This window comes from Caloenas nicobarica, chromosome 8 (assembly GCF_036013445.1).
Source record: "Caloenas nicobarica isolate bCalNic1 chromosome 8, bCalNic1.hap1, whole genome shotgun sequence".
Lineage (NCBI taxonomy): Eukaryota > Metazoa > Chordata > Aves > Columbiformes > Columbidae > Caloenas > Caloenas nicobarica.
This window is the reverse complement of record NC_088252.1, coordinates 29670917-29697777: the sequence shown is the minus strand read 5'-3', so window position 1 is coordinate 29697777 and position 26861 is coordinate 29670917. Positions and strand designations below refer to the sequence as shown.

General features: G+C 39.9%; 2 protein-coding genes across 7 annotated transcripts in view; one reads left to right on the top strand and one right to left on the bottom strand.

Moving 5' to 3' along the window:
• GYG1 (glycogenin 1) overlaps positions 1 to 15109 on the top strand; it is a 16460-nt gene extending 1351 nt beyond the window's left edge. The window contains exons 2-8 of one of the 2 annotated variants that reach the window (XM_065640546.1): positions 1961 to 2096; positions 3961 to 4135; positions 4570 to 4732; positions 8486 to 8612; positions 11669 to 11888; positions 12535 to 12585; positions 12804 to 15109. In XM_065640546.1, the coding sequence (XP_065496618.1) occupies positions 1961 to 2096; positions 3961 to 4135; positions 4570 to 4732; positions 8486 to 8612; positions 11669 to 11888; positions 12535 to 12585; positions 12804 to 12974 (1043 nt within the window). In that variant the 3' untranslated portion in view covers positions 12975 to 15109. The remainder of the gene's footprint in view (positions 1 to 1960; positions 2097 to 3960; positions 4136 to 4569; positions 4733 to 8485; positions 8613 to 11668; positions 11889 to 12534; positions 12586 to 12803) is intronic. The other variant, XM_065640547.1, reaches the window with a different exon arrangement.
• HLTF (helicase like transcription factor) overlaps positions 14533 to 26861 on the bottom strand; it is a 27844-nt gene continuing 15515 nt past the window's right edge. For 3 of the 5 annotated variants that reach the window (XM_065640541.1, XM_065640542.1, XM_065640543.1), the window contains exons 19-24: positions 26484 to 26662; positions 23365 to 23493; positions 21856 to 21968; positions 21376 to 21556; positions 18452 to 18532; positions 14533 to 17783 (exon numbers count right to left, since the gene is read on the bottom strand). In XM_065640541.1, the coding sequence (XP_065496613.1) occupies positions 17631 to 17783; positions 18452 to 18532; positions 21376 to 21556; positions 21856 to 21968; positions 23365 to 23493; positions 26484 to 26662 (836 nt within the window). In that variant the 3' untranslated portion in view covers positions 14533 to 17630. Of the gene's footprint in view, positions 17784 to 18451; positions 18685 to 21375; positions 21557 to 21855; positions 21969 to 23364; positions 23494 to 26483; positions 26663 to 26861 lie in introns of those variants that run through there. The other 2 variants (XM_065640544.1, XM_065640545.1) reach the window with 2 other exon arrangements.

Here is a 26861-nt window from a genome sequence, read left to right as displayed (position 1 = left end):
CAAGCTGCCAGTATCCTCCTGTTGAGCAGTCAGAGCTTCCTGCTGCAGGCAGGATGAAGAGGAGGCTCCTCAGCCTTCACTCCACTATTGGATTGACTTTATGTCTCAAAGACCTTGATGTATGAATACTCATTTCCAGTAACACGAGGACACATGGTAGGAGCGTCCTACTAACAGCTCAATGAAAAAGACTAGTCTTGCAGTGCCAAGGTCACTTGAAGAATTAGTCTTATGCTGCTGGAAAACAAAAACAAAACCAAAACAACAAGAACAAAACCCAAACAAAAAATACCCCCACAGCAACATTCAGATGAACGTTGGGCACAATCCCGCTTTGTCTACACTGGATTTTCAGTGAGCTGTCTGTCAGAATAGAGTGGTAGACTTCTATTTATTGAGCACTCAGGGGTAACATTAAGTAATGAAAAAAGTTGCCCTATTAGGAGGATGTTCACGCCACTTAAAATGCTACACACTTGCCACTTGTAAAGCTTCAAAGAAACAAAATTGGTTTGTAGATCTGAATTATATGAACTATTACACATTTGTAGCTAAAGTGGATTGAAAAGAAAACTTTATTCCTAGCATTATAGAAGCTTTTTTGAACTTTGTAATTGACCACTGTAATCTTAATCCCTTGGGACTAGTTGGTTTTGCTGCTAAGCAAAATAGAAGGTTTTGTAGCTGCTCTGTAGAGCTTGCCAATCAGGTTTGCAGAACTTAGACAATTATGGTATATGACTTTCTGTCAACTGTTAGGATGGTATTAACTTGAAAAGGTATTGATGATGACTGTCTCATGGGCTGAGGAGATGTACCAAACAACAACCCCTCTGAAAGCAGAGCAGTCAGTATTTTAATCTACCAGACTAGACAGTAAGCCTCTAAGCGCCCAGAACCCTCACTCTCAATCCCAGTCTAACCTAGTAAAAAACTTCTGCAAAGAACAGAAGTCACAGTTGCTAAAATAAATTTGGATGTGAAAATCTACTCTTGAAATTCTTAGGAAGAAACTGTTTTGTGGATGGTGTCAAAAATGGTTTGGTAGAAGAGAGCACACTTCTTTGTAAGCGCTGGGAAAGGAGCACTGCATGACAATAGCTGAAGAAGTTTAGAAGCTACTTGTTTGCTTTTGTCAGTCCCACCCTGGCAGTTTAAAACAACATGACAATTGAAAGAATGCCAAGCTTGTACTATATGGCCTCGATAAGCAGTATATGACAAAGTCATCTATCAATCTATTTTTAAGATCCAGCTGGAGCAGATTATAGTAACAACCCAACCGTACCTCTTTTTGCTTGAAGAGCAAAAACTGTTGCTGCAAGTCTTAAATTGCTTATCATATTGCCAGTCACTTCCCATTTAAATCTTGCATTCTTGTGATAGAGCTGCAACCGTGGGTTGCAGAACAACTCATCTGCAAAATCCTGAGCTAGCAAAACTTAATGCTGCTGTTCAAGATCTAATTGGATGATGATTTTCATTTGAAAATGAAATGTAGCTTTTATGCAGCTCTAACTTTAGGGTTGAGTGCTGAACCTCGAGTAACTCTACAAAATTCTACTAGCTTTAGACCAAATGCAACCTCACTGACTCACAATACTTTTAGCTTAAAACCAGTATATTAATGGCTAAAATAAGGCTCTGTAGACCTTTTGGATTGTCTCTAACATTTGGTATGACTTATTTTACCTGTGGGTAAACTGGAACTTTTTTCTCTTGCAACAGTTGTGGGTTTTTTTAATTGCATTTTGCCATAGGTCAAGTTACTGATAGCAAGTGTAGCTATGCAAATATAACCTGCTTCATTCAGATGTGTAGGCAGGCCTAATATGCAGAGTTATATGACACATCATGGAGGTCTCATAGCACCATCACCTAACAATACTAGGTTTCTAGTATCTCTGTCTTAGAATAAAGTAGTGGATCATGCTGACTTGACCGAGTTGCTGTCTTCCAGACCAGTCTTTCGTGACTCTAGCCACAAATGACTCCTATGTGAAAGGAGCACTGGTACTCGGCTCATCCTTGCAACAGTACAGAACGACAAGGAAGCTGACTGCCCTCATAACGCCTCAAGTCTCAGATCTTATGAGGTAAGGTCACTCATAGAGCTCAAACTGCCACAGTTCCTTCTTATGTGAAGGTTGAAAAATGGAAGTTAAATTCCTTAATAGTAACCTTCCAAAAACTTAGTAGAATTGAACTTAGTATACTATCTGGAGTTCTGTAAGTTCTTCACATGTGAAACTGTGGTGTCTGGGTGGTTTGGTGGTGGTTTTGTTTGTTTTTGTTTTTTCCCCCCCTATATGATGAGTTAACCAATACTCTGCAGTTAGAGCACTAAACTGTGACTTGATACTGGTATTTCAACTGGATCTCTGCTCTTTCATAGTCCTGCTTAGAACTGTCCAACAACACGGTATTGCCTGTGTGTTCATTAGTGCTGTGTGTATGCATGTGAAGGTAGGAGTTAGGGGATTGGTATTTATTTGTATTGGAGAAGCGTTCCAGATTGACATAATGTAACACAAGCTCTCTTGAAATCTAGCAGACATCAAACGAGAGAAGAAAATGAGCAGAACTAAAGTAGCACCAAGTCTGTCAAATCAACAGAGGCATCTCACCTGGTCACCACAGTACAACAAATGAAATTACCAGGCAGCTGCTTCCTACAGCCTCTCTAGAGTAGTCTCAGTGTGGAGCGGACTGGCTGCTCTTTCTACAAGTAAGAGGAGGGTAAAAAAACAGTTAATAGCTACATGAATAACAAGATTCTCTATATGGGGAAATTCCTCTGAAAGGATCTCTCAATTTATAGAGACAGAAGTGGCCCAGTAATAAATGGAGTGACTCTCCCTGGAGTTTTCTGGCAGCATAACAGCCTTATCAATATAAAGATGTTACACGCAGGAATGTTCATGCTAGCTCATTAGGTGAGTGTGCTCTTTTCAGAGGAATCGTAAACGTGCTTATGTGCTGGTGCCAGCCAGCACCGTGCCCTTAGACCAGCGATACCGACCTGGCGCTGTGACTGGAACTCGCGTTTCTCGCTCTGCATATGCTAACAAGTGATGCCTTAAGTTCAGAACAACTGTCCATACCGAACTGTCAGTATAAAGACAGCCTTGCAAGGGAGAGTTCTCAAACTCATTTGCAAGATTTGTGGCTCAAATTGTACCGATTAGTGCTGAGCATTCAAGATACACTATAGAATAGCAAGACTTTACAGATGCTTCATATCTTAAGCAGCATGAACTCCCTAACCTCTCTTAAACTAATAGTAATGCTTTACTGATAGTAAAACAAGGGTTGGGTATTTGCCATGAATTTCCACTACACCATCTGAAAGTTTCGGTGCCATTCTGAGCTGAACACGATACTGGGTCAAAACACTGCTGTACCCACAGCCATCCTTAAGTGAGTCGTTACAACTTTATGGAGTAAAGAAAGTTTCAGCAACTGGGTCTAGTCGGGTGTCCCTAACAGTCACAAATCCAGAACAATGTTGTTGTAACTATTGCATAAACTTCTGTTTCAACTGTTTAGGATTCAGCTACTGTCCTGCTGAAGCTACTCTGACAGCTTCCCATTTCTTAATTGCCTGCTCAAAGTAGGCTGTTAACTTGCCAAAAAGAGCAGCTGGAAAAAAGCTATGTAGAAAGTTTGTACTATATAGCCGTGACCTACTGGACTTGATAGCAATGCCAACTAAAGACGTGTTTGCAGAGGAGGAAGAAAATCCCAAACAAACGTCTTTGTTGCCCAAATGTGCCCATTCCAAACCGCAATGCCAGAGACAGACAGGTGTACTTGTGCACTCCAGCACACGCAGCAGCTCGTACCGATGGCATAAGAAATACTGCCATTTCCATTTCACTTCTCTTTATGGAGTCTGTCACATGGTCTGGTGCTGCAATAACTACAGAACTATATCTTGTCAATTGATTCTTTCCCCAGGAGGGTGCTGGAAAAAGTCTTTGATGAAGTCGTATTAGTGAATGTCTTGGACAGTGGGGACTCGGCGCACTTGGCGCTAATGAAGAGACCTGAGCTGGGTGTCACACTAACAAAGCTTCACTGCTGGGAACTGACGCAGTTTTCAAAATGTGTTTTCATGGACGCAGACACAATGGTACGTGGTCATGTCTCGTGGCACCTCTTAGTGACCTGGGATGGGGGTTGTCGCGTTTTTTTTTTTCTAGGTTGTTTTTGGTTTTGTTATTTGGGGTTTTTTGTGGGTGGAATGGGGGCTGCTGGTGTTGTGTAGTTTGGTTTTTGTTTGTTTTTAAGAGGAGAGGTAATACAGGCCTTTTTGCTATCTGGACTAGTAACTCTAAAAATTTATGTGCTGCCTTAATCCGAATTATTTGTAATGTAGTCTGTGGGGACCATCTCCATAAGGTATTGTTGTCTTTAAGACAAAAGCATTGATACAAGAACTTCCATATCTTAAGGTGGATGTCAAAATCCATTAAAGCAATACCCCAATTCCTAACCTAAAAACCAGAAAACAAGGTTTGTTTGTTTGGGTTTTTTGTGGTTTTCTTTTCCCCCCTTTACAACCAGGTTTTGTCAAATATTGATGAGCTTTTTGAGAGAGAAGAGCTGTCTGCAGCACCAGATCCAGGCTGGCCTGACTGTTTTAATTCTGGAGTTTTTGTTTACCGACCTTCCATTGAAACGTACAATCAGCTGCTACAGTTTGCTACAGAGAAAGGCAGCTTTGATGGTATGTATTAACTTACATTTCAATATAAGTTAGAGCAGAATGGAAATAGTGGCTGGGATGGCTCAGTAACTACATACATGTCATAGAAACTCTGTATGATAGAATTCTGAACTCAGTGTAACTATACAAAAGTTTTATCCTTCTCACAATGGAGGCTATCATTACAATACATAGTAAAACTACTCTTTTCAGACTTTGTGAATTAAAAAAACCAAAGAGTTTGGCCTCCAAACTAGCAGCTGTAGGCATTAGCAATGTAGAATTATGTAACGAGAGATCTTTAAGATCTAGCAAGCACAGTGCATGCACTGGCAAGTGCAGTGCTATGCCTCACGCATGCCGAACGCCCAAAGCTTGAGTGTTCTATGCTAACTCAAGCGGCTGTGGAAAAAATAGTACTGATCAACTGAGTGCAGCTTCAGAGAAAAAACATTTGAAGATGCAACTATCTCTTCATATGCCACAGGATAGCTTCCTGTCACTATAGGGTAGTGACCATCTTTTTCCCAATATCAAGTGCAGGTAGCCGTGGCTGATCCCACTATAGGTCACTTGGGACTGGCCACCGTGCCAGATCTCAGCTTGAGAAGCCAAGGTCTGCTGTTCTGTAAGTCTCCTAAATCTACTACCACTGCAGTAAATGCACACAGTGCTTGAAGACTGCTATAGTTAAAGGCTTCTCAATGACTGTCATTAAATTTCATTATCTAACCGCTGCAGTACAAAGCAAAGTAACTGAAAAAACTACAGAAAACTTCATAAACAAGACCATAAAATGGAACTCTTAATAGAAGGTCGTTAGCCAACCTGTCGACTTACCTTTCAGTACTTGTAAAAAGCAAAAAACACTAGATGGTGTTCTTAGTCTGCAGAACAATCCCTGTTTCTGTGGGGACTCCTGTGTGTGGCCTCTTAAAGAGTATTAGTCACAGCTGGATGTTAATGCTACCATATGAATAAACTCCAGTGAAAATGAGTACTGCAATGTAACAAAGAGTCTGTCTGTACCTCATTACTGACGAGGTAGCAGTTGGTAGCTTTGGGAGTGCTCTCAAATGTTGGGTGTAAATTGATCACCAGCTATAGCAAAAGCTGTAGCATAGTACTGAATTGTTGCATTAAAAAACAAAAAAAAGCCAAAAACAAACAAAAAATCCCCAAACACTCAACAGACCAAAACAAACAAAAAACCACATGCACAAAAAACCCTGCCACCAAAAACCAAAACAAACACCCCCCAAAACCCAACACCCTAAAATCCCCAGATGCAGGTGCATCTTTGTGCAAACTGACTGTTGAGTAGCTCCAGGAACATCTGAGACTTGGTGGCTGAAGCCACACAACAGTGAAACTTTCTCAATGTCCTAAACATGAAGCAATTGTTGTGGGTCTTAACAGCAAAAACGGTGGGTTAATGGTTTAGGTACCAAATTTCTAGAACTGTAATTTGTACTTCAGCTTTAAAATGTTTTTTGTTTTTTTTTTTTTATTAAAGAGTAGCACTGATCTGAGTAGAGACCATGGAGCATTCTACTACCTGCATAGGCTGCTGCTGAGCTCATGAACTTGGTGGGGAGAAAGGGGATTTAAACTTAAATTGATCTAGCCATTAAAAAAAGTTCCTAGGAAACTTTTTGTAAGAGAAACACCTGTGAAGGGTCACTACCCTTAACAGCACACAGGGATGCAAACTCAACAAGCTACCAAGCTATGCATAGTTGAAGTCTAAGCACCCCATTTGCAGTAGTAGTAACTAGGAAACGCAAGACTTTCCAGAGTATTCAATGTTTGTAACAGTAGAGGGATACCTCCTATGTAATGCTGCTGTCCAGAAACGGTAGAGTGATGGCTACTTACTTTACCTTTCTAGATAATGAGGAATATGTCATGCAATAATTCTAGATACCATCTAAAAGTAGTGGAGGGGAAAGAAAAAAGTTTGGTTTCAAAAGAAACCTGCTAGTACTGATACCTTAAGGACATTGCTATTGCTTCGATAATCCCCTGGCTTTTTAGCCTGGGTTTTAAAGTGGTTATTTTTACATATAAAGATATAATGCAGCAAGACCATATGTATAGCTGATGTAACTACTGCCTGATTCTTTCATCTCATGGCCAAGGTGCAGTTTATACAAAACTACTGTTGAAGTCTGAACTAGGACAAATAAATGCCACTTTCAGTGGCTGCTTTGGCAAAAATACATGCAATCTGAAAAAAAGCCAAGTACGTAAATAATCTGAGTGAAAGTCCTGTAGAATAAGTTAAATATATTGTTGCTGCCCCTTCAGCTACGAGCCACCTGTTCTGAGGGCATCCCAAACTTTCTTTTCTAGAAGATCTCACCATTAACATAAGCATTCTTAATGCAGCATTAAGTTAGACATTAAAATGAAAGAGCTGAGTAAAGACAAGGGGACTTGCCTGGTTTCTTTGACTCTGTTCTCTTGTGATGGGCACAACTTTGGAAGTGCTTTCCTTCCCTGATGCCTCGAGAAGCAAGTCAGAGGTTTGAGATTACCGGACTGGGTCTCCAGGCGTTTTCTCACTCTGCATGTGTGCTGACAGCTGTAACGGGACGCTTGGGAGTTTTGTCCCTGTACTGTTTGCACATTAAGTTTATGCCCAGCGTCTGGATACTTCAGTTGCAAAAAGCAAATTCTGATCAAACATAAATGAGAGTGTAAACCTTAGTCCTGTCCTAAATCTAATCATAACCCAATAAAAAGCAATTCCTGAGTCAGCAGAGACTGAATGCTTTAGAAAATTAAAGATTAAAACATTGTCTCTTTTCTAACCAAGCTATCCATTTGCCTGCTCTGCAGCAGTGCTACTTGTGAAAGCAGTTACAGGTGAAGGGAAGACAGCAAATGAAAGGTCAGGGACTCCCTTCAATCTCCTTCGGAAGAGGAACTATTAACACTTCAAGACTAAGTATATTCACTGCAATAAGGAATGAATGGATATAAATAAGCAGTTTTCACTTCTCAGTAGCTACTTATGAACTAGTCTGCTTTGGGCCAAAGGCTTTTGTTTGTTTGTTTGTTTCAAAGCTACTCTACTACTGACATACCAAACCACTTCAGACTTGTTTGACCTCGTTACAACCTCTACTTGTGAGCTAAGAGGTGATCCCTCCCAACACAGTCGGTCTGGCCATAACTTAGGTTGTTAGTCAGCAGCTTTTCAGTACAGAACTAGGAACACCTGTTGCCTGTTAAGGGACTTAATGAAGCTTTATAGAGTTGTCACCGAGACTGAATGTGCTTTTCTTACCAGATCAGTGTAGTTGATGCATCCAGGGCTGCAGGTTTAATAGACTGCTGATACTCTAACTCTGGCATTGAGATGCTGGTCATACATCTGTAAGCACAATAAAATAAAACTACTTGTTGGCACTTGATCTTCTGAGCTACAGCTGTCCTGGAGCTGAACAGTACCCAACTGTCGAGTCCTGGTTTTTGCTGCCTTACACAGCTTGAACTCAACCTGCAAAACTCTGAATGGCAGGGTTTGTGAGCAGCTTGCTACCTTTTAGCAACAGTAACCCCACACATACTATCAGTCTCTCATTTGTTGGATTTTCAAAGGCTGCAAGGGTTAGAGGGCTGTTCACAAATAGAACTCCAGTGCCCTGCGCCAAACTCCTACTGGACATGACAACTGCACTACCAACTCTTAATTAGTGAAGTGATTGAAAAAGATTGTAGAACAGCTCTCTGGTGCTTGTAGACTATTAATGTGTTCTCTTTCAGGTGCAGATCAGGGGTTATTAAACACCTTCTTCAGCAGCTGGGCAACAACAGACATGAGCAAACATCTACCATTTATTTATAATTTGAGCAGTACTTCTGTATATTCCTACCTTCCAGCATTTAAAGCGTAAGTTCAAAATTCTAAGACGACTTGCAGAGCTTATATAAGCTAATTTATTTTAACAGAATGAACATGCACAATGTGAACTTAGACAGTTTTTCTCAAGGGAGATCATTACTGTCAATAAAAGAAGGTATAATAGTTTCCTTTCTTTAAAAAAAAAAAAAAAGTTGAATTAACACTAGTTAAATAAGTTGTCTCATGGTAAGTGCGGAGAAAAAGCTCTATCTGTAGCTTAAGCCATTCATCCCTGGTGGTAAGACTGAGGTTGATTTAGAGTAAGTGCGTTAGACAGGTCAACTGCAAAAGGAAGAACCACTGCTCTGCTATGGGTACTGTCTACTGCAGCTCTCGAGTCAGCTTCAGCACGTGGTGGTGTTACCACCTAGAAACTGACCCTTTCCTCATACCAGTTACTCGGTATTTTTAGAACTAGTTGTTACAGTTCATCTAATCGATCTATACCATCCAAATAAACATGGTGAACGAAGAGTTATATAAAGCTAGAATTATCTCCCAGCAGTCTTTCTAGACTTTAGACAGTTCCTTAAGTAGTAGCAAGATAGAACAAAACTACAGCCAAGCACCACAGCACCGCTTGTTTCCTGTGTAAGGAAAACAACTGGATTCTCCCCAGCCAGCAGTAGTAGATTTGGCATGCGAGTAAACCACTCAAAGGGTTATAATAAACACGAGCAAGCAGGGGAAGCTGAAATGTTACACAGAAACTCTTATTCATGAAGAGCAGCAGAAGCTGGGGTGGTGGGAAAGTCCCAATTGCGTAAAAACAATCTGATCGAGTGACATCAGGTCACTAGTGTCTGAAGCAGCAGCTCGCATAAGCAGGACTGTTGCTGGCTCAAGATCAAGCTATGTCTTGTGATTTGAAATCCCATCATGCTAAAAGTGGAACAGTTATTTAAAGAAATATATGCAAGCCTAAGAATGACTAAGTAGTTGGGTAGCATTTGATAAGCGAACAGCCATTGTAAAGTATGTCCTCGTTCTGAGGCCGCTGGTTGTTACTCACATGACCTTAAATTTGCAAACGACCTTGTTGCCACAAAAGACTGACAGGATTTGGGGGCTCCTGACAGAATTCCATTTAACTGATTGAATCAATTGCCTGACTGAACTCAGCAGACCTTCAAAAGTAGAATGCTGGAAGTGCAGCCCTTTTAAGTAGCACGACCTGCTCAGTTGGTGGGACAATTTCCCTTGGTTAGATCAGCAGCTGTACTTCTGATAATCAGCAGTTGGAATAAAGTGAAATTTAAACCTACTGACATCAATAGCTAAGTTTTTCGCAGCTTTGTACAGCGAGACTGGATTTCACAGCAGTCTCAGTAATCCTTTTTCCAAAGGAAAATGCCAATTCATGACAAATGCTCTCTAACTTCAAAACATTGATGAAGGACTTTTCTGGGAGATGGGGAAAGACAGATTAGTTGCTGAGGCCAGTGTGGACATAAAGCTTCCTAACAGTTGAGCTTAAATGTTAAAATAAAGTGTTACATATCTAGAAAGCATCTAGAAAGCAGATATTGAAAACATGGTAGAAGCTTGGCATCTGTCAACTGCTGTACAGGCCTTACGTGCACAGAGTACTGAGAATATGCTTTTCCATTTGCACCAAGTGTAACATAACACTTCTTACGCATTCTCTGGCTTAAATAGCCTTGATTTTTAAACAATGACAAGTTTCCTCAGAACAGCAGCAGCCCAAGATGAAGAAAACTCAGGCTGTTAAATAGTGCTGTGGCAGGTAATGCCAAATCTTGACATGGAGTTTAAAGTTAAAGCCCAGGAACTGACCTGTTAAAGACAGATTCGTTTTTTCCTTGCAATTACTGCAAATACTTGACCTTGTTTCACACATGCACAGGTTTTCATTCTGCAGTAAGATCAGTTGTATTCAAAACATTAAACAAGGATCTTACAGTAGTACAAAAACCTCCACCCAAATGCACACTGCCTTGTTCTGAATATTATAAAGTTTTGAAACACACCTGCATAGGCTCCATATGTAAAACTCCTTAAACATCTGAGTCCGGGTCAGAATGACCAGCGTGTGCTTAACAAAGCATTAGACAAACTAGCTTCGCATTATTATCTACTTTAATCACATTATGTTGAGAAGGAATCCTAATGTGATGCAAACTGAACTAGGAGAGACAGCAGTTCAGCCTCTCTAGTAGCGACTGGTTCACAAAACTGACTCAAGCTGAACTCTAGTTCTGGAACCAAAGGAGGACAGAATGAATGCTGCCTCTTTTAGGGTCAGGTTCTTTACTTCCAAAGGGAGTTCTTACAAAGAACATACTGGTAATATTTGGGACAAAGCTAGAAATCCATATTGAAAATGGAGTTAAAATAGTTTTTAAAAGAAACAAACCCACCACCATGACCCCCAACATCCACCAATAGCTAAACCAAAGTTATTTAGAAAATAACGGTTGCTTGTGTAGCAAGACCCTGCTGCACCCATGTCAGAAGTCCTCTGAAATGCCTCAGTTACAGAAAGTGTGATTTTGCAGGGACACAGTCCTCCTGCAGCTGGGCCTCCCAATGGCCCTTTTCTATAGGGCTGTAACTGAAAGGGTAACTACTCTTAACACTGACCCTTTTCTACGTAATGCTTGCAATGCCTGTCTGGATCACTGACTTTGGAGTAGAATCTTTTTCACTTTTAAAACCAGTTCCGATTGCAACGGCTGCTTGAGACTGCTCTCTCCTGAGCTATGGACATCATTCTACCTAAAGACTTGAGTTGGCTGTAAGTACTTAAATAGCCCAGACCATTAGGTTTTGGCTGTATTCTGACTAGTGTAATGTAGAATTCTATTTGCACTTTTTCTGTCGTATTGCAATGCTTTCAGTCCCAATAGGCATTGGCAGTTTGATCATTTAGTGTTTAGCGTCCTAAATATATTCATATTTCTGTTTTCTGGACACCTACAAAAACTGCAGGTTAAAAAAAAAAAAAGTATGTCTGCCAGTCAAAAGTCTTGTTTTCTAGACGCCTGCATGGCCTGTGGGTTCTAACTTTTTCTGTCCAACAGGTTTGGTGCAAATACTAAAGTGGTGCATTTCCTGGGAAGCACAAAGCCATGGAACTATACGTATGACTCCAGAACAAAAAGCATAAAAGGCAATGTGGACGACCCTAAAATAGTTCACCCAGAATTCCTCAACATGTGGTGGGATACCTACACAGTTAACGTTTTGCCATTACTAGAACAGCACGGACTTGTTAAAGAAGCTACTACAGGTGGAAACATGGTATGTGCTTTAACATTCTTGTAGAAACTGAAGTATGGGTGACAGGTTCTTTACCATTCCACTGATTTTTCCCTTTCCTCTGTCCAACTCAGAGCACAGGTGTGGTTTAGTTTTTGGGATGCAGGGTTTTTTGATTGTGTTCTTTTAAGCTTGGAATAAATAACACTACAGAATGGAAACATGCTAGAGAGTGGTCGGGAATGTAGCTGTCTGCTTGCCTAAAACTGTGTAAGTGGCTAATGGTGCACCGGAAACTGTACTATACTAAGTTCTTTAATAGATGCAGAGAAGGGCCCTAACTCTCAATGTGCTGCAGCTAATAAGGTTCTCAAGCAGAACAACGCCAGTTCAGCATGCAGTATGTACATCCAGATCTTGCATGGTGAAACACATCTAGGTAAGCCTAGGATACCTAGAGAAAGAAAACTTCTGTAGATGGGCAGTGATGAATCCCTATACTTATCAAAGCCAAAGAGATGCTTCTAGCTCTAGTTATCATTCAGAGTTTAGCAGCTTGCATCTGAGTGCAGGCCTTACAGTCTTACATGGGCCAGTTTAAGTTCTCAACCTTTCTAAGACCAACTTTGATCTCCTAAAATGTGCTTTCTCTTCTTAATTTTACATCTTTCTAATGAACTATTTGCAGCTATCGGGCTTGGTCTATACTCTGGCTTTCTCTTGTGGCTTCTGTAGAGAGGTATGAAGAACTTAAACTTTTTTTTTTCTTCCCTCCCCTCCCTGCCAGCTTCTGTAACTCTGCTGTTATTTTGCTAGGAAAGCTGCACAGTCCCTGCCCATTGGCAATGCTTGCTGCTGCGCATGAGAACTTCTACTTCATTGTCTCATTCTAATGGCCTATTGCTCAGTTTAGCTATGGAACCTATTTCTATATTTTCACTCTGCCTTTCCTTTTAGGCAGAGGTTACAGAGGCAGTGTCCCACATATCAGTATCAGCACCATCACCAGTATTACCAACTGTATCTTCAGAAGAACGCAAGGAGCGGTGGGAACAGGGCCAAGCTGACTATATGGGAGTGGATTCCTTTGACAACATCAAGAAGAAACTTGATACCTACCTTCAGTAGTGCCTGTCTCAAACAGCAGTGATGCAAGGACTTGTTCCAGAACTAACAGCTAGAAAGGTGTAGATCATGGTCAGTTACACTTGCTAGTAGCTTGATGAAAAACTTCTTGGCTGAAGGCCTCTGCAGTGCAACAGATGAAGACTGAGCAAAAGCTAGGAAGCAGAATTCCTTGGGCCACCTATAACTGCCCAATTTCCAATTCTCCATACTAGATAAAACCAGGTATTGTCAGCTTAAATTTTCTTCTGTTGTGATCAATTGGCTCAAAATATCCCTTGAAACTGGGTTTGTTACCTCACCTCATTAAGGTGATTAGCATTGATTCCTTTGCTTGCTGTTTTAGATGTAAAAATCTAATTCATGGAATTGCTCATACACTAGAGTGGTAGCCATTCTGCTTTACCATAGACGTATTAACGACACTGGGATACATACAGATGTAACAGTAATAGCACTGCTTTGCTCTTCCAGTCACAATTGCACTGAAGTTTTGACCAGGTTTTTACGCACAGTGCCTACAGCGTGGCAGAATGCATTTTCAGTTCTGTATACTACGGGACTAGTCAACCTGAGTTTCTGTTACTTGCAATGTTGCACTTGATAACAACAATAAAAAGTTGTCATGCATTTCTGACTTCCCTAAACTCTTGAGAAATTTAAGAAAAGAGGGAGCTCTGAAGCAGTCTAACTAAAATATTCAACAGTTATAACCCTTAAGCTTTGCTAATGCTACTCTAGCTGTCATTAGCAAGTGTCCAACTGTTAGTTCTGTAATTATTTACAGAGTATATAGTGATTTGCCAGGGAGCTTGCCCTAAGTGCAGGACAGGGCCGTGGAGGAAGCACTGGCTGCTCACATAAGCAACACGGAGCTTGGGAAGAGGGAATTTTTCTTTCAATGACTAGAGAAACACCATCCCTAACGTAAGCCCCATACATTGTTTACATTGTCTGTAAACGCGATGGTGATGCTGTTTGGGCAAAGATAGACTAAATAGCTGCTTAAGTGACTGTACCTACCCTGATCAAGAAAACTACTCTTTCCCTGTATGCAGAGAGTAAAAGAAAGTGCTTTTTTCCCCCACACTCAGGCTACATTGTATTCTAAGACATGTGGAAAAGCAGTAAAAATACCACAATAACAAAGGCATGCTGAAGACAGAGTGGCTGCTGGCTGTACTGTTTCAGATCCATCCTTCAGCTAAAAGTCTAAACAGAACCAAATTAGTGTTCTGTCTTTGACAGCTATACTCTGTACTAGTCCAGAAACACTAAGAAAATATTTAATTATTTCCTAATAAGGGAGGATTTTTGCAGGAAGCTAGTGAGTGCACTAAACTTTTGGCCTAGAGATAAAATAAACAATCAACAAGCTCTCACCATTTGCTGGTAAAGCAGAAGACATAATCTGGGTATGAGAGTTAAGTTTGTTTTAACTTGTTTTCACTACTTAATTGCTCTAAGATTCCTTGGACACCATGTAGCAATAATGCTAAAGATGAGGTCCGAACCACAGTAGCTTGTAGCTCTTTGAAAATATGCATCATCCGAACTCCCAGTTGTAACTGGCTCTTTCCTGCGTGGGTTTTTCCTTTGCTGTGTTGGATTTTTTTAAAAGATAAATTTGAAGTTGTGTGAAAGCAGGAGGGATGACTAGTTACAATCTATAGTGACAGAAGTATACTTTATTCAACAAGAACAAATACTGGAGTTCTGCATGCTCACAAAATGCTCTATGGAAAATGGTAAAAATACTCGTTTGAAGACAGCCAAACGGTCTTAGTTTTGCTCCCCTTGTCTGTATTCATGCTAGAGAATAGGCACATTACTACTTTTTAAGCTTAGTTGGAAAGAACTAAAAGTGTAAAAGCATAAGACGATACCAACCTGGTTTCGTTACAGTTTCGTTACATTATAAGGAGAGATGTCGAATAAGATGAAAAGGTGCATGTTTTGGGTTAACAAATCTAGTTAGTAAAGAAAGAACCTATAAAACCATTCTGTCCTATAAAACCATTCTCTGTGACTTATACTATGGTCAAGTGTTTACCCACAGCCTCAGGAAAGCAAAAGGTATGACATCTATACCTAACTCTATGCAGTTTATTTTCAATAAAATGACCTTTATGTTGTTATCTGCCACTATTTCCTTCATAATTACTGCAGGCAGCATTTGCAGAAAAAGAGAGATCCCATTTTATCCCTTGTAATAGTGTCACTTGAAAACAAACAATTTTCTGCTCTAAAATTCAGGTACTCCAAGCAGTAACTGAACTAAAGCTCTGCTTACATTGTGACTCAAGTATTGTAATTCCATTTGCCTTTAAAAAGCATATAATCTAAGGTTCCCTAGATGGCGACAACTCAGAGCAACTCTTAAAAGTTCAGAAGATTTTTTTTTTTTTCCATTTATATCTTTATTTTATGTAGGGGGTAAAAAAACGCCAGAATGACAGACTACTAAGTCAGTCTTCGGAATTAAAGATGTTAAGTTCACAGTTGCAAAAGCTCATTTCTAGAACATGCCACAGAACATACCATTAAAACTCCGAGAATAGCAACAGCCACAGACTACTTACAGGTCACAAAAAGCAAATAGAGACCCCAACCAACCAGAACACTGTGGGTTTTAATCATCCAAGTAACTAAACAGCTCCATCAATTCAGACAGGCCTGTTCTGCTCTTTGACCTTTAACTGTTCTCTTGGATACATTAATAGCTTTCTTGGGAGAGACCTTAACTACCCACACAACTCGGTACTTACTCCAGAAAGCTGTTCTTTGGCTTTGGAACATGGAAACCATCAACTAGTAGAGCAAAAACGATACTTGTAATTCTGTTCATAACCATAACTCAGCCACTGCACAAAGCATCAGCGTATTTGACCACAAGTAATGATGCAGTTGGACTGGCCATTGAAATGGGCTCTTCCTCGTGGAATTTTAACCTGGAAAACGGAAAGAATGACACAAAGCCAAATCTCATTCATAATCCAGAATTCTTTCTCCAGCCTCTCTCTAAACACCAGAATCTGAACCAGAAAAACTCAAAGAAAGTTTAGCTTACATAAACTCTACGAAAAAAAATAATCAGCTGTATCTCTGTTTTCTTTTTCTTTTGTCAACTTTCCAGGGACAACTAGGAAGATAGCGTGAACCCCAGTAACATCATTCATCTATTTTTAATTCTTTCTCTAACAGACTTAAACACGCTTTTCTCCATAGCTAAGATGCTGGCTCTGCAAAAACCACATCAGCTTGTTAGGTTACATATTATGAACTCCTTTCTCACTCCGTGCACTGTTCCGCCACATCTCAGACAGCTTGCCTTCATTTCTCAGTCCTTTTCAATTTCCTGTGTTTGCAATTCATCTTATAACCAGCTGCCTGGTATTCTAAGACATAGGAACAGGTGAAAGGCATTACAAGCAAATCAGATTCCATTTCTCTGCTGCCAAGTACACTTCCTGAATCTAAATATAGAATCTAAACAGGGCCTGAACACGGCAACCTCTGCCTCCAGTTCTGTCACAGGGAATGCAGTGCAGTGTTAAGAAAACCCGAGTCCAATGGGAAGAGACAGAAGGAACAGACAAGAATATTCCATTATTATTGAACCGACATTCTTCAGTGCTATTTATTACTTTGCAGAACATGAACATGAGTAGTTTACCAAATTCCTCCTCTATAAATCAAGAGGCATGCAGATGAGCTTTGCACTAGGACACACGTATGGGACTGGAAAAGCGCTCAGCAGTGCAGGGAGGCTGTCAGAAAGCTGCCAGCTGTTACAATCATTCGTTTTGTTTAATTTATTTTGCAAGGGCTACCTGATTCACTGACGAGTGGGTCACATTCTACTTTGCATGTAGCACAGTCATATTATTCCAAGTGTGTACAGAAATTACTAGGAAGCATGTTATCAATACAAGCCTATGATTCTAGCATTTTATCCAAATCACAAAACCTTTACTTTTACAAAGATCAGTGGAATCCTGTTTAAGGGAAGTAGAATATTAAAAGAAAGTGTTTTACAAATTTAAGTACTCCATTTTTACTAGCTCCTGGGACTTAATTGACAGAGGAACTCCCTGCTGCACCTGTGCATTATTCAGAAATAGTAAAAAAATATTTTAAAATTTTGAATTGAATACCATCTTTGAACATAAATCTGCAAAAGTAAGAATTCTTTATGAAATGATCACTGACCACCTATTCTGAAAAAAACAACCCACATGATCTGTTTGGTTATCAGGAAACATTGAGATTGAAACATTAATTGTTTTCTTCAGGGTTTTGTCTGAAGGACAACACACATTATTTACTTGTTACCTTTTGACCTCTAAGAAGAGATTAAATTCTTGCAAGTTAAAATGCATGAATATGCATTTCTGTTTTGAGGGATCTTTATGTATTCTTAAGCATTGTACATAATAAGCAACATTTTGAAGAAATGAACACTGGAAAGATTTCAGGAATGCAAAACGAGTTTCTGCATTTCTAAATTAACATTTAGGAGCTAATTAGTTTTCACAATTTATTTGAAGCATCTGTGTTTTGACCACAAAGACACCAAAACTGTTTGCATGAGATGTTAACTTGATGAGCAATATTAACTAAAATATAAAATATATTATTTACTGAAAATACCACAAGCTATAAATCAATTAGAGCCTTAATTTCATTAATTTTGGTTTGTTTTACTTCATTTGCTGAAGGCTTTTTGGTAGCAAAGGCTCCTGCTGCAAGTTCCCTCTTCTTGTTCTGAATTCTCAGCATATTTTCTTCCACTGAATCTTTCACAATGAACTGAAATACAAAAAAAGCCCCACTGAAATGAAGGTTGGTGTTGTTTTGGTATTTATTTATTTATTTAAATTATAACTTTAGGATAAGAAATTTAGGTACTTCAGGGAAAAAAAGAAGTTAAAAAGCTGAGTATCGTAACGCGTAGTTACATTATTTTGTTATTACTTTGTAAAGAAAACACAAGAGGGAAGGGTTATAAAGCAGATGGAAGAAAAGGTTTGACATAATTTTTTGCAACACCTATTGGAAGTATCTCTCTCCCTTTTTTGCTACTTATATTAGAAGCAAACCTGTCTCCAGTTTCCCAAGTAACATTTTTGTGACTGGGTACTAACGGGACAGACCAGCTGCCTTTCTGCAGTTCTACGCACCTTCAAGACAAACTGCAGTAGCCAGGGTGGGCAACAGCAACACCACCCCATCTTCGTCACTCCAAATAGCTCAACAGGGACATCCAATTTCCACAATTATTGTTGTACAGGAGTTACGTTACATTTAATAAAATCTTACAATCAAAAGCCCACACTTGAAAAATCATACCACAATTTAAGTTAACTGGTGAGACATATGTTATCACAATCCTTTTAAAAATACAATAAAGCTTCTTGGAAAGTTATTTATTTATTCATAACCAGAAAACTGTTCAAACAGATCATCTCCCAACTCACCTTAGTAATAACAACATCCCGGTTCTGGCCCAGCCTGTGGCACCGGTCGAAGCACTGCTCCTCTGCAGCCGGGTTCCAGGCCTGCCAGGGCAACAGACACGTCAAACAACCTCCCTTCGAAACGCGCAGTAAGTGCAGGTGGAATCACAGAGTTACTGCACGCTCAGCTCCCGAACAAACACTGCTTGCAGGTTCCTTACTCCAACCTAGTGTCTCGCTCCATAAGCATCCTGCTATAAAGAAAGCTTTGAGAACTTCTGGTTATATATTCATAACAAGCAGAACTTCAGGTAAATGCTTTAAAAACTAACTTTGTCAGGAGTCTAGGAGACATCAAAACAATCTCTTTATCATTGTAGTTCTGAAATAAACATTGCATTCACTAACTGCCTCAGTGACCTTTTCCTGATAGCAAAATCTAAGCCAGCTGGACACAGGCAGGTGTCTGTCAGCAGACCAAGTCCCCTGGCTGTTGAGCAGCCCATGTGCACTGCCATTAGTAAATGACGTGCACCGCCATTAGTAAATGACGTGATCACCAAGTTAGGTAAAAACCCCTGCTGAACACAAGATGGTAGTGTTCCTAGTTATGCTTGGGATATATGACTAAATATAAGGATTTGTGAAATGCCAAGTCTATGCTCTGCGGTTTTCAAGCGTGTTTTTTCTGTCTAAAGTACTACTAGTCCTCACAGAATGGATATTTAAATCTACCTAAAGCGTAATCATGTTCTGCCTGTAACCAAGTCTCGTGCAACAGGTTCACCTTGCCATGTCACCCACATACTGAAAGTTACATAGGGACTCTTCTTAATGACTCCTTTCTACAGAATGGAGGCAATAAAACAGCACTAGGCTGGCACAAAAATAAGTAATTCTAGACTCTTGAGAACCTCTGATGCCTAAACCCACTTAAGACATGAAGCTGCAAGGTAAAAGCCAAACAAGTCTTGTTTCTCCAGTCCAAGGTAGTGAGCACAACTGCAGCAAATGATCCCTCTGTCACTCCAAGATGAACATTCCTGGCAAGCTACATACGGCAAACAGTTCTAATGCTAATATGACTGCGCAAACAAGGCGATGCATTGAGGAAAGACCTGGCCCAAACGTGCACAAGCATGTTCCATTCTATCTTTGCTGTAGTTGAGGAGGACCAAAGCGCACTACTCTCACTCTTCTATCAGTCCAAAGGAAAACTGAATTGCGATACCTCTGTGCGTTTCTGCAATATCCCATACAAAGGATACTATATTTTACATGGGAAAATATGAAGAAACTTGAGCCTCAGAGAAACATCTGTATACTTGTGATACTCTCACATTAAAGGTTTGTATTTCTTTCTAAAGGTGAGAATTCAACAGATATGATTGTATTTAAACAAACAAACGTTAAAAAAGAGAAGAAAGTAGTCTATGGTTGGATAAATGTTCCTCCCCTGCACTGTGGTAGAACAGCTCTCAAGAGAAAAAATGCAGACCTCCAAGCTACAGTTCTACAGCAAATTCACAGAATTTGAGTAGAAAACACAGTTACTCCGCTGGCTCCAGAGGTATTTCTGCTTCTTAAATCCTATTATTGCTGCTAATTCACTTCAAGGAATGCTAGTGCTGACTGAGGTTCGGTCATGCATTGAACATTCAGAAGTGAGATGATAAGTCAACCAGTACCCCTTGGTATGGTCAGCACCACAAAAACAGGCACCAGCAGGATGAGAAGTTGTTCGATGGTGTATAAAGGCTGTAATTACACTGGGCTCTGGTTTCTGAGACTATAAACTGTAGATGACTCAGTGTTAACAAGGCTTGGCTTGTGTCCTTACAGCTGCTTGCTGCAGGACTGTGTGTGCATTATACCTCATTAATTATCTCCCCAGCAAATGAAGCAGTTGGACTAGGTAGTGGTGTAGGTCCCTTCCAACTGACCTATTCAATGCAACAATACACACAGAAACACTCGTGAAGATGTATCGCAATAATGAAAAACCTTTTTCCAAGGCAACTTCTCCATACTCTCACTCATATTTAATCCCTTTAGTTTATTACGTAAATAGTTTTTGTCTTCATGCTGTTATCGCCACTAACCTGATGGCCAAACTAGTACTCTTTCTTTACCCTTGGTGTTACTGGATGCCCAAGTCCAAAGCTACACTATTATTTTTATTTACTTTGGTTTTGTTTTCAAGTGCACAAACTGCAGAATTTGTCACAGTTTCCAACTCCCAAAAAACTATGACATGAGAACAGAAGAGTAAATAGTGGGGAAAGGAAGAAGTGAACAGAAAAAACTTCGATTTTGTACAATGACACAAGACATGAACCAATTCTGTTAAGAATACCATTTTGCTATCAATAAATTTAAATTTGTACTCCTTACAAACAATTTTGCATTCTTGAGTGCTTTAATGGAAGGAAAAAATCTTCCTAAATTTAGATATCACCATCTTTCTCACAAGAAGTAACCTCAGACTACTGTCTTTCTTTATAAATTCACAAAAATAAGAGACCAGAGCAGTGAAGCACTGCATTATAACACAGAAAAAAAAAATATACTGTCCCTGAAATTCCATTTTATGTCTTTTGAAGTTGTTAAATAGAACAAACAGAAAATCACATTCAAAATTATCAGGTGGAAGGAGAAAGAAATAAAGGAACAGATATCAAATATCACACTGTAAGGCGTCACACCAATTTGTTAACAGTACTACTCACATTCTTTTCACTCACGGTAAATAAATGGACAGCACAAAAATACTGTTCAAACAAAAACATGCTAGGGAAACAAATGAAGAAAAGCCCTGTCCTCCCTGAAACGGACACTCGTCGGTGTCGTTCATGCTCAGAGGGGCTCTCCTTCCACCCTTAGCGAAACACTAAAGGAGCTGCACCCAGAGAGAGCCAGATCATTATGAACAGCCCATTACTCACAGGATCCATTAAAAACACTCGGGAAGCCGCTGTCAGATTCAATCCAACTCCACCTGCTTTCAGAGACAAAAGCATTACGGTTGGGGATCCTGCTTGGCTGCTCTGGAAACACTGAATTGCTTCTGCTCTTTTCTTCTGTGCCATTGACCCATCCAAACGAGTGAAGGCAAACCCCGATTCTCTGAAGAGAAAGTTAAAATGTTCAATTTAACAATTCATCTTCTGTGACAAGAGAAAATAAATACATTAAAATCCCGACCTCTTCATTTGAATTGCGTACTTAAAATTCTGCATTTAACAGGTGATACATTAAAAATAACAAGAATGAGATCCATGGCTTTATCCCACTAAACAAAGTATTTAAGTAATTGGTTCCTCTCCTGAAGTTCTAAAACTCAAAGGATATTATATTCTTTGAGAGATCTTTCTAGAACACTGTAAAAGCATGTGTTTATTAAAAGTTACAGTAGTTCTACTTACTTCAAGGGATTTTCTATCAGCGACAGGAAGGTTGTGAACTGAGAAACGACCAGACATTTAGCAGTTGGATCATCCCTCCGTAGCTCTATCAAAGCATGCATGAGCGCATTTATCTGAAACCAAACGAAGACTTAAGCAGCTTATTCCGACTTGGTTAGATTCCCCTTCTTCAGGTGCTTTGATAAAGTTCACATCAATCAAGAAATCATTGCTCAGTAATACCTTTAAAATGAACTAATCTTAAATTCTGTGGGTAGGGTTTATTTTAGTTTCCAAAGGAAACGAAGGATTAAGCACTTTTATTGGTCATAAACTGCAGGGTGACTGACAGTGCTTTGGGGACGAGGATCCACAAACCGTTTTTCCAGACATACTTCCCACTGTCAGGAGTCCCCTAGAGCAACAGCGAAAAGCAAAAAGCGAAAAGCGCGCGTTAGGAGAGGCCTCGCCGCACGTGCTCCCTGCAGCAGCACTCAGGAGCAGAAACGCTTCCCTCAGGAGTGTTCTGGCAAATGAGCCACACGAGGCCCTTGGCTGGGTATGACAAGGGGAAGGAGGCACTAGAGGCGCTTTTGAGACCAACACGAGAACAAAAGGAGCAAGGAATTAGATCTGAGGCAGAACAACATTGCCAGTTTTCTCATGTGAGGTTTAGCTATGATGAGGTAAAGAACCACTAACCAGAGAACACAAGTAACCGCACCAGGTTAAGGGAAAAAAAAAAAAAAAAATCAAATCTATCCATCTAAATTTATTCTAGAGCTCCATGTCCTAAAATAGTTTCCGGATTTCCACAGAACAGTTTTCAGGGAATAAATTTAAAATGAACAATCAAAAGAACAATAACTTAATTACAAATTAAAGTTAAAAATCTAATGTTTCAGAAAAGCAATCTCCAAACAAAAAGGTCCAAGTATGAGCAGGCAGATTTAATTTCTGGCAGCGAATGCACAATGAAGGTGAGGCAAAAACCAATGTGGAGACCTTGAGAAACATCTGCAAAGTAAAATAAAAATACTGCACTAGTTTATCTGACAAGTGTTATATTGAATATATGATGTGCCCATTTAGTTTTCACTTCTAGAGCAGTATATTCTTTAGACAAATGTTAAGAAAGAAAGATTTATTTAGATTTTTAGTTTCCAAAAGTAAATTAAGAGCAGAATAGTTTTGGTAGTTATGGAACTACTTTATCTTCAGAAACAAAAGGCAAAGCCACAGCTCTGTACTGAAAGTTGTATTTAATTACTTCACATCTACGTACTGCGCAATGATCAGCATCAAGTTACAACTAGTGCTCCTTTTGTCTAGTTTCCCTGCTGCAAAATTTGTGACGAGATTTTACTAGGCATTTTCTCCTGTGCTGGCTAGACACACTGTACAGACTTTTAAATAAAAATTTTAAATACGTTATGCATATGTAAAGTATGTTCAGCATACTTACACAAAAATTCTAGAGAGTGCTCTACAAAACCACAACAAAAGCCGAGTAAACCACACGGAACGTACCTTTGAACTGGGTGTCCACTCCTGATCAGACTTCTTTCCATTATTGGAGTCTGTTTCCTCTTCTTGGGGACATTCCACCAAGTCCCCTGCTCGAAGCTCATTCCTACAGAGAGGGCATTTGGCATTTGGCTACAAGAAAACCCAAATAGCATTAGAAGAAATATATTAAATCAAATTATTTATAGTGAGTACTGAAGATCACATTTGCAGAGCACCTTTTATGAAACTACTATATTGGCATTGACACAACGCTCAAGGAGTACATTCATTCTTGTAACACACCGCTTTGTCATTTCTGACATAACAAACAAAATATTTTATTTGTGAGAACATTAGGATGACATAAATGCTACATGCTTTTAAGGCTTGAAGGCTGACTGTTTTTAAAACAGCCTTCCTTAGAAGCGGTCTTCTTTCTGAACATATTCATACTTGAAATAAGCAGCTCAAGATTTAAAAGCAAGCAGATATTTGGGCTATGGGGAGAAGACTATTTAAAATGTCAGAAAAATAAAGCATCTTTCAAAGACAAGATCTTTCTTAGTTACACAATGAATGACCTTTTACCCTTTCTCTTCAAAGCCTGCACAGAAATAACAGCAGTCTGATAAAATATGCTTTGTCAGGGCCAGACACAGGGTATCTTTTCTCGTTCCCCAACAGACATGAGAAACGAGACATAATTTAACAGCAAAAGCTTTTTCTCTGAAGCATACTCTAGATAAGGCCTCACAAAACAGATGAAAACTGCGGGCTGCTAATCCAGAATGAACCTTTAGCCAATTTAAAGAGGCTTGGCAGTCATAGTCTGCATACATGAATTTGTTGCAGCAGTAAATATATAAAGAGACAGAAGCTTAACACAAATCTGAAATAACAGTCTCCAAAACGTAGTTACAAATTAACCATTCTTGATTTGGCAGCAATCCAAAAATCCTCCAATGATGAGACACAATAAACAAACTCTAATAAATCCGAAAAAGCTTTCCAGGTAAAAAATCCTAACAGTGCTCACCCTTTTTTTTTTTTTTTTTTTTAATAAAAGGCTCAGGTCTTTCTGCATCCTTTCTCCAATTTAGTACTGTAATTAAAAACAAGAGAAAACCCAAACCACAGCTGAACAATGCCAGCACAGACAGGGAAGACTTGCAGTGAAAGCATATGAAAGTGACAAAAACTGTCTCACGATCAACAACCAGAAGAAAAAAAAGAATGTTTTAATGCATATCTGGCGAACTTTTACAAGAATGCAGTTAATACACAAAGACGTTAGGTTACTGTACAGATTTTATAGCTTTACTGGGACTTCCGTGTAGGATATTTACTTAGTTGCCCAACTCTGAAGCTCGCCTCAATGAAAGACTGAAATGAAGCCCTTAACTCTCAAGCTGTTAACTACTACAATTTCAGTAAATACTTTCAGGTTAACTTTAGAAAGATAAAATGGTCTCCAAGTTTTAATACAGTGGAAGGCCAAACTTTTCACTCAGCAATTTTGTGTTGGCAGCTTCACATCCCATTCCTCACTGACGGCTTAACATTTTCATTTGCATTAGTAACAGAAACCAGGGGCATCTTGCCCAGAAGGGTCCTGTTTGAAACCAAGTTGTTTTGGTGGAGTGGTGTGTCCTTTGTTTCTAAGGCAGTAAGTAAAGTACTTTCCCGAGCTATGTACCAGGAGAGAGCTGCGTTGTAGCCACTCAGGCACGGGAACCACCCAAACCCAGATGCAGCACCAGGACAAATCCCTGCCATGTAGAAACAGTGAATTCACCAACCCTGGAATTGAGACGTCTGTCAGTGTTTTGTCTGGAAACTGCAAAAACTTCCTTGGGAATCAATTTAAATCAAGAATAATTCTGAACGTAGCAAAGGCTTAATCTCTCACTACTTTATAGACTCACAATACTTCAGCTTCAAAAGAGCACAAGCTACACCCCGTTCTGTTCAGACTTCACTACTCTGAAAGCAATCTACAGACAATGTGGGATGGACAAAGGTCCTGCAGATTCCAAGGTCCTTTCTAGGCAAAGCATAGCAAATCACTTGACTGTACAGTTGAGTTATACAGGTTCCATCACATCATAACTCGATTTATTTCTCTGCATGCCTAAATACACCTGAAGGTTGTGCGGGGGCACCGACTCTGCTACAGACACATGAAGAAACTCTGCACTGTAAAAAGGCCTCTACAAGTGCTCCTTCCTTAAAAGAATAACTTCACGTGACTAGTTTCCCTCAAAATTCTCAGAAACTCTCAACTGTGGTATCTGCACCAGAACCTTGTGTCTGGCAATGAAACAAAGACCACATGCCAGACAGACACCACTTGCTACCTTTGTCGTGTTGACTGATTATGCACAATCAGGGACTAATTTGTCCCCTGCTCCTCCTGTAAAGAACATCAGCCAGGTTTAACCTGGCACTTGCAGCTCCACGGCTGCTGAGCAGGAGGCAGAAAAGTTCCAGAGAAGTGCAGCAGCACCGGGTACAGATGGAGACACTACTACCCCAGCAGATTGCCCTACAAAAGGAAGGGCAAACAAGAAGGAAAAGTATAGCTCAGAAGCGTACAGGAAAAATAAATACTATGTTTTCCAAAAAAGCCGTCAAAAAATGCTCATCCACAAGCTTATTCCAGAGAGAGTCTGGAGAAGGGCCACGAAGATGGCCCTCTAGCAAGGCAGCTGTTCACCGCAGAGGGTTATCAGCTTGGAATACAGAGAGCAGACGTGATTTTAGTTCAACAGTCCATTCCCAATGCACAGCTTTGGATATACACAAGCAACGATACACACACGCAGCGAAGAGGCACCCAGCCATGCGGAGGCACACAACGCTGCGCTGGGTGCCATCGCTTTTACCCAAGGGACAAAGGAAGGTGACAATTAGGAAAAAGGTCTTTGAAAATACTGATGGACCTTAACTCTGTTCACTTTGACAGCTGCTCCCTCCGTGGTTTGACTTCAGGCCAAGAGTTACTACAACCCAGCTGATAACCAGGTTTACACTGTTCCTCATTTGTGACTTAAAAGAACAACAGCTACATGGCCTTCTGGTGATACCAGTTCATTCTTTTGAATAGCTATTAAATCACCTGTGACCATAGAACAACCAACCTGTTCACTTCTGATGACCTCAAAAATACACTGCTTACAAAACACATGCGCACAGAGTGTTATCACGGGACGCGTCAGTGATTCCAAGCAAACTGCACATTCTTCATCTGAACCAGAGCTCAGAACCAACTTCATTTTGCTCACTAATGTCTCACGCAGTTCTTCAGGAGCTTTATTATCTGCAAATATAGAAAGACACTTAAGACTAGAGATTTCGATACAGGACACGCTCGGAGCTAGCACATATCAACACAGTTCCATTGATCAAAATGCAATAGGACAGGATATAGCCTGCAATGTATAAAACCACAAGCTGCCAAATACTACATAACATTCCAACCTACTGTTTCAAAACACGTTAGGAGTAATCTTACTCGG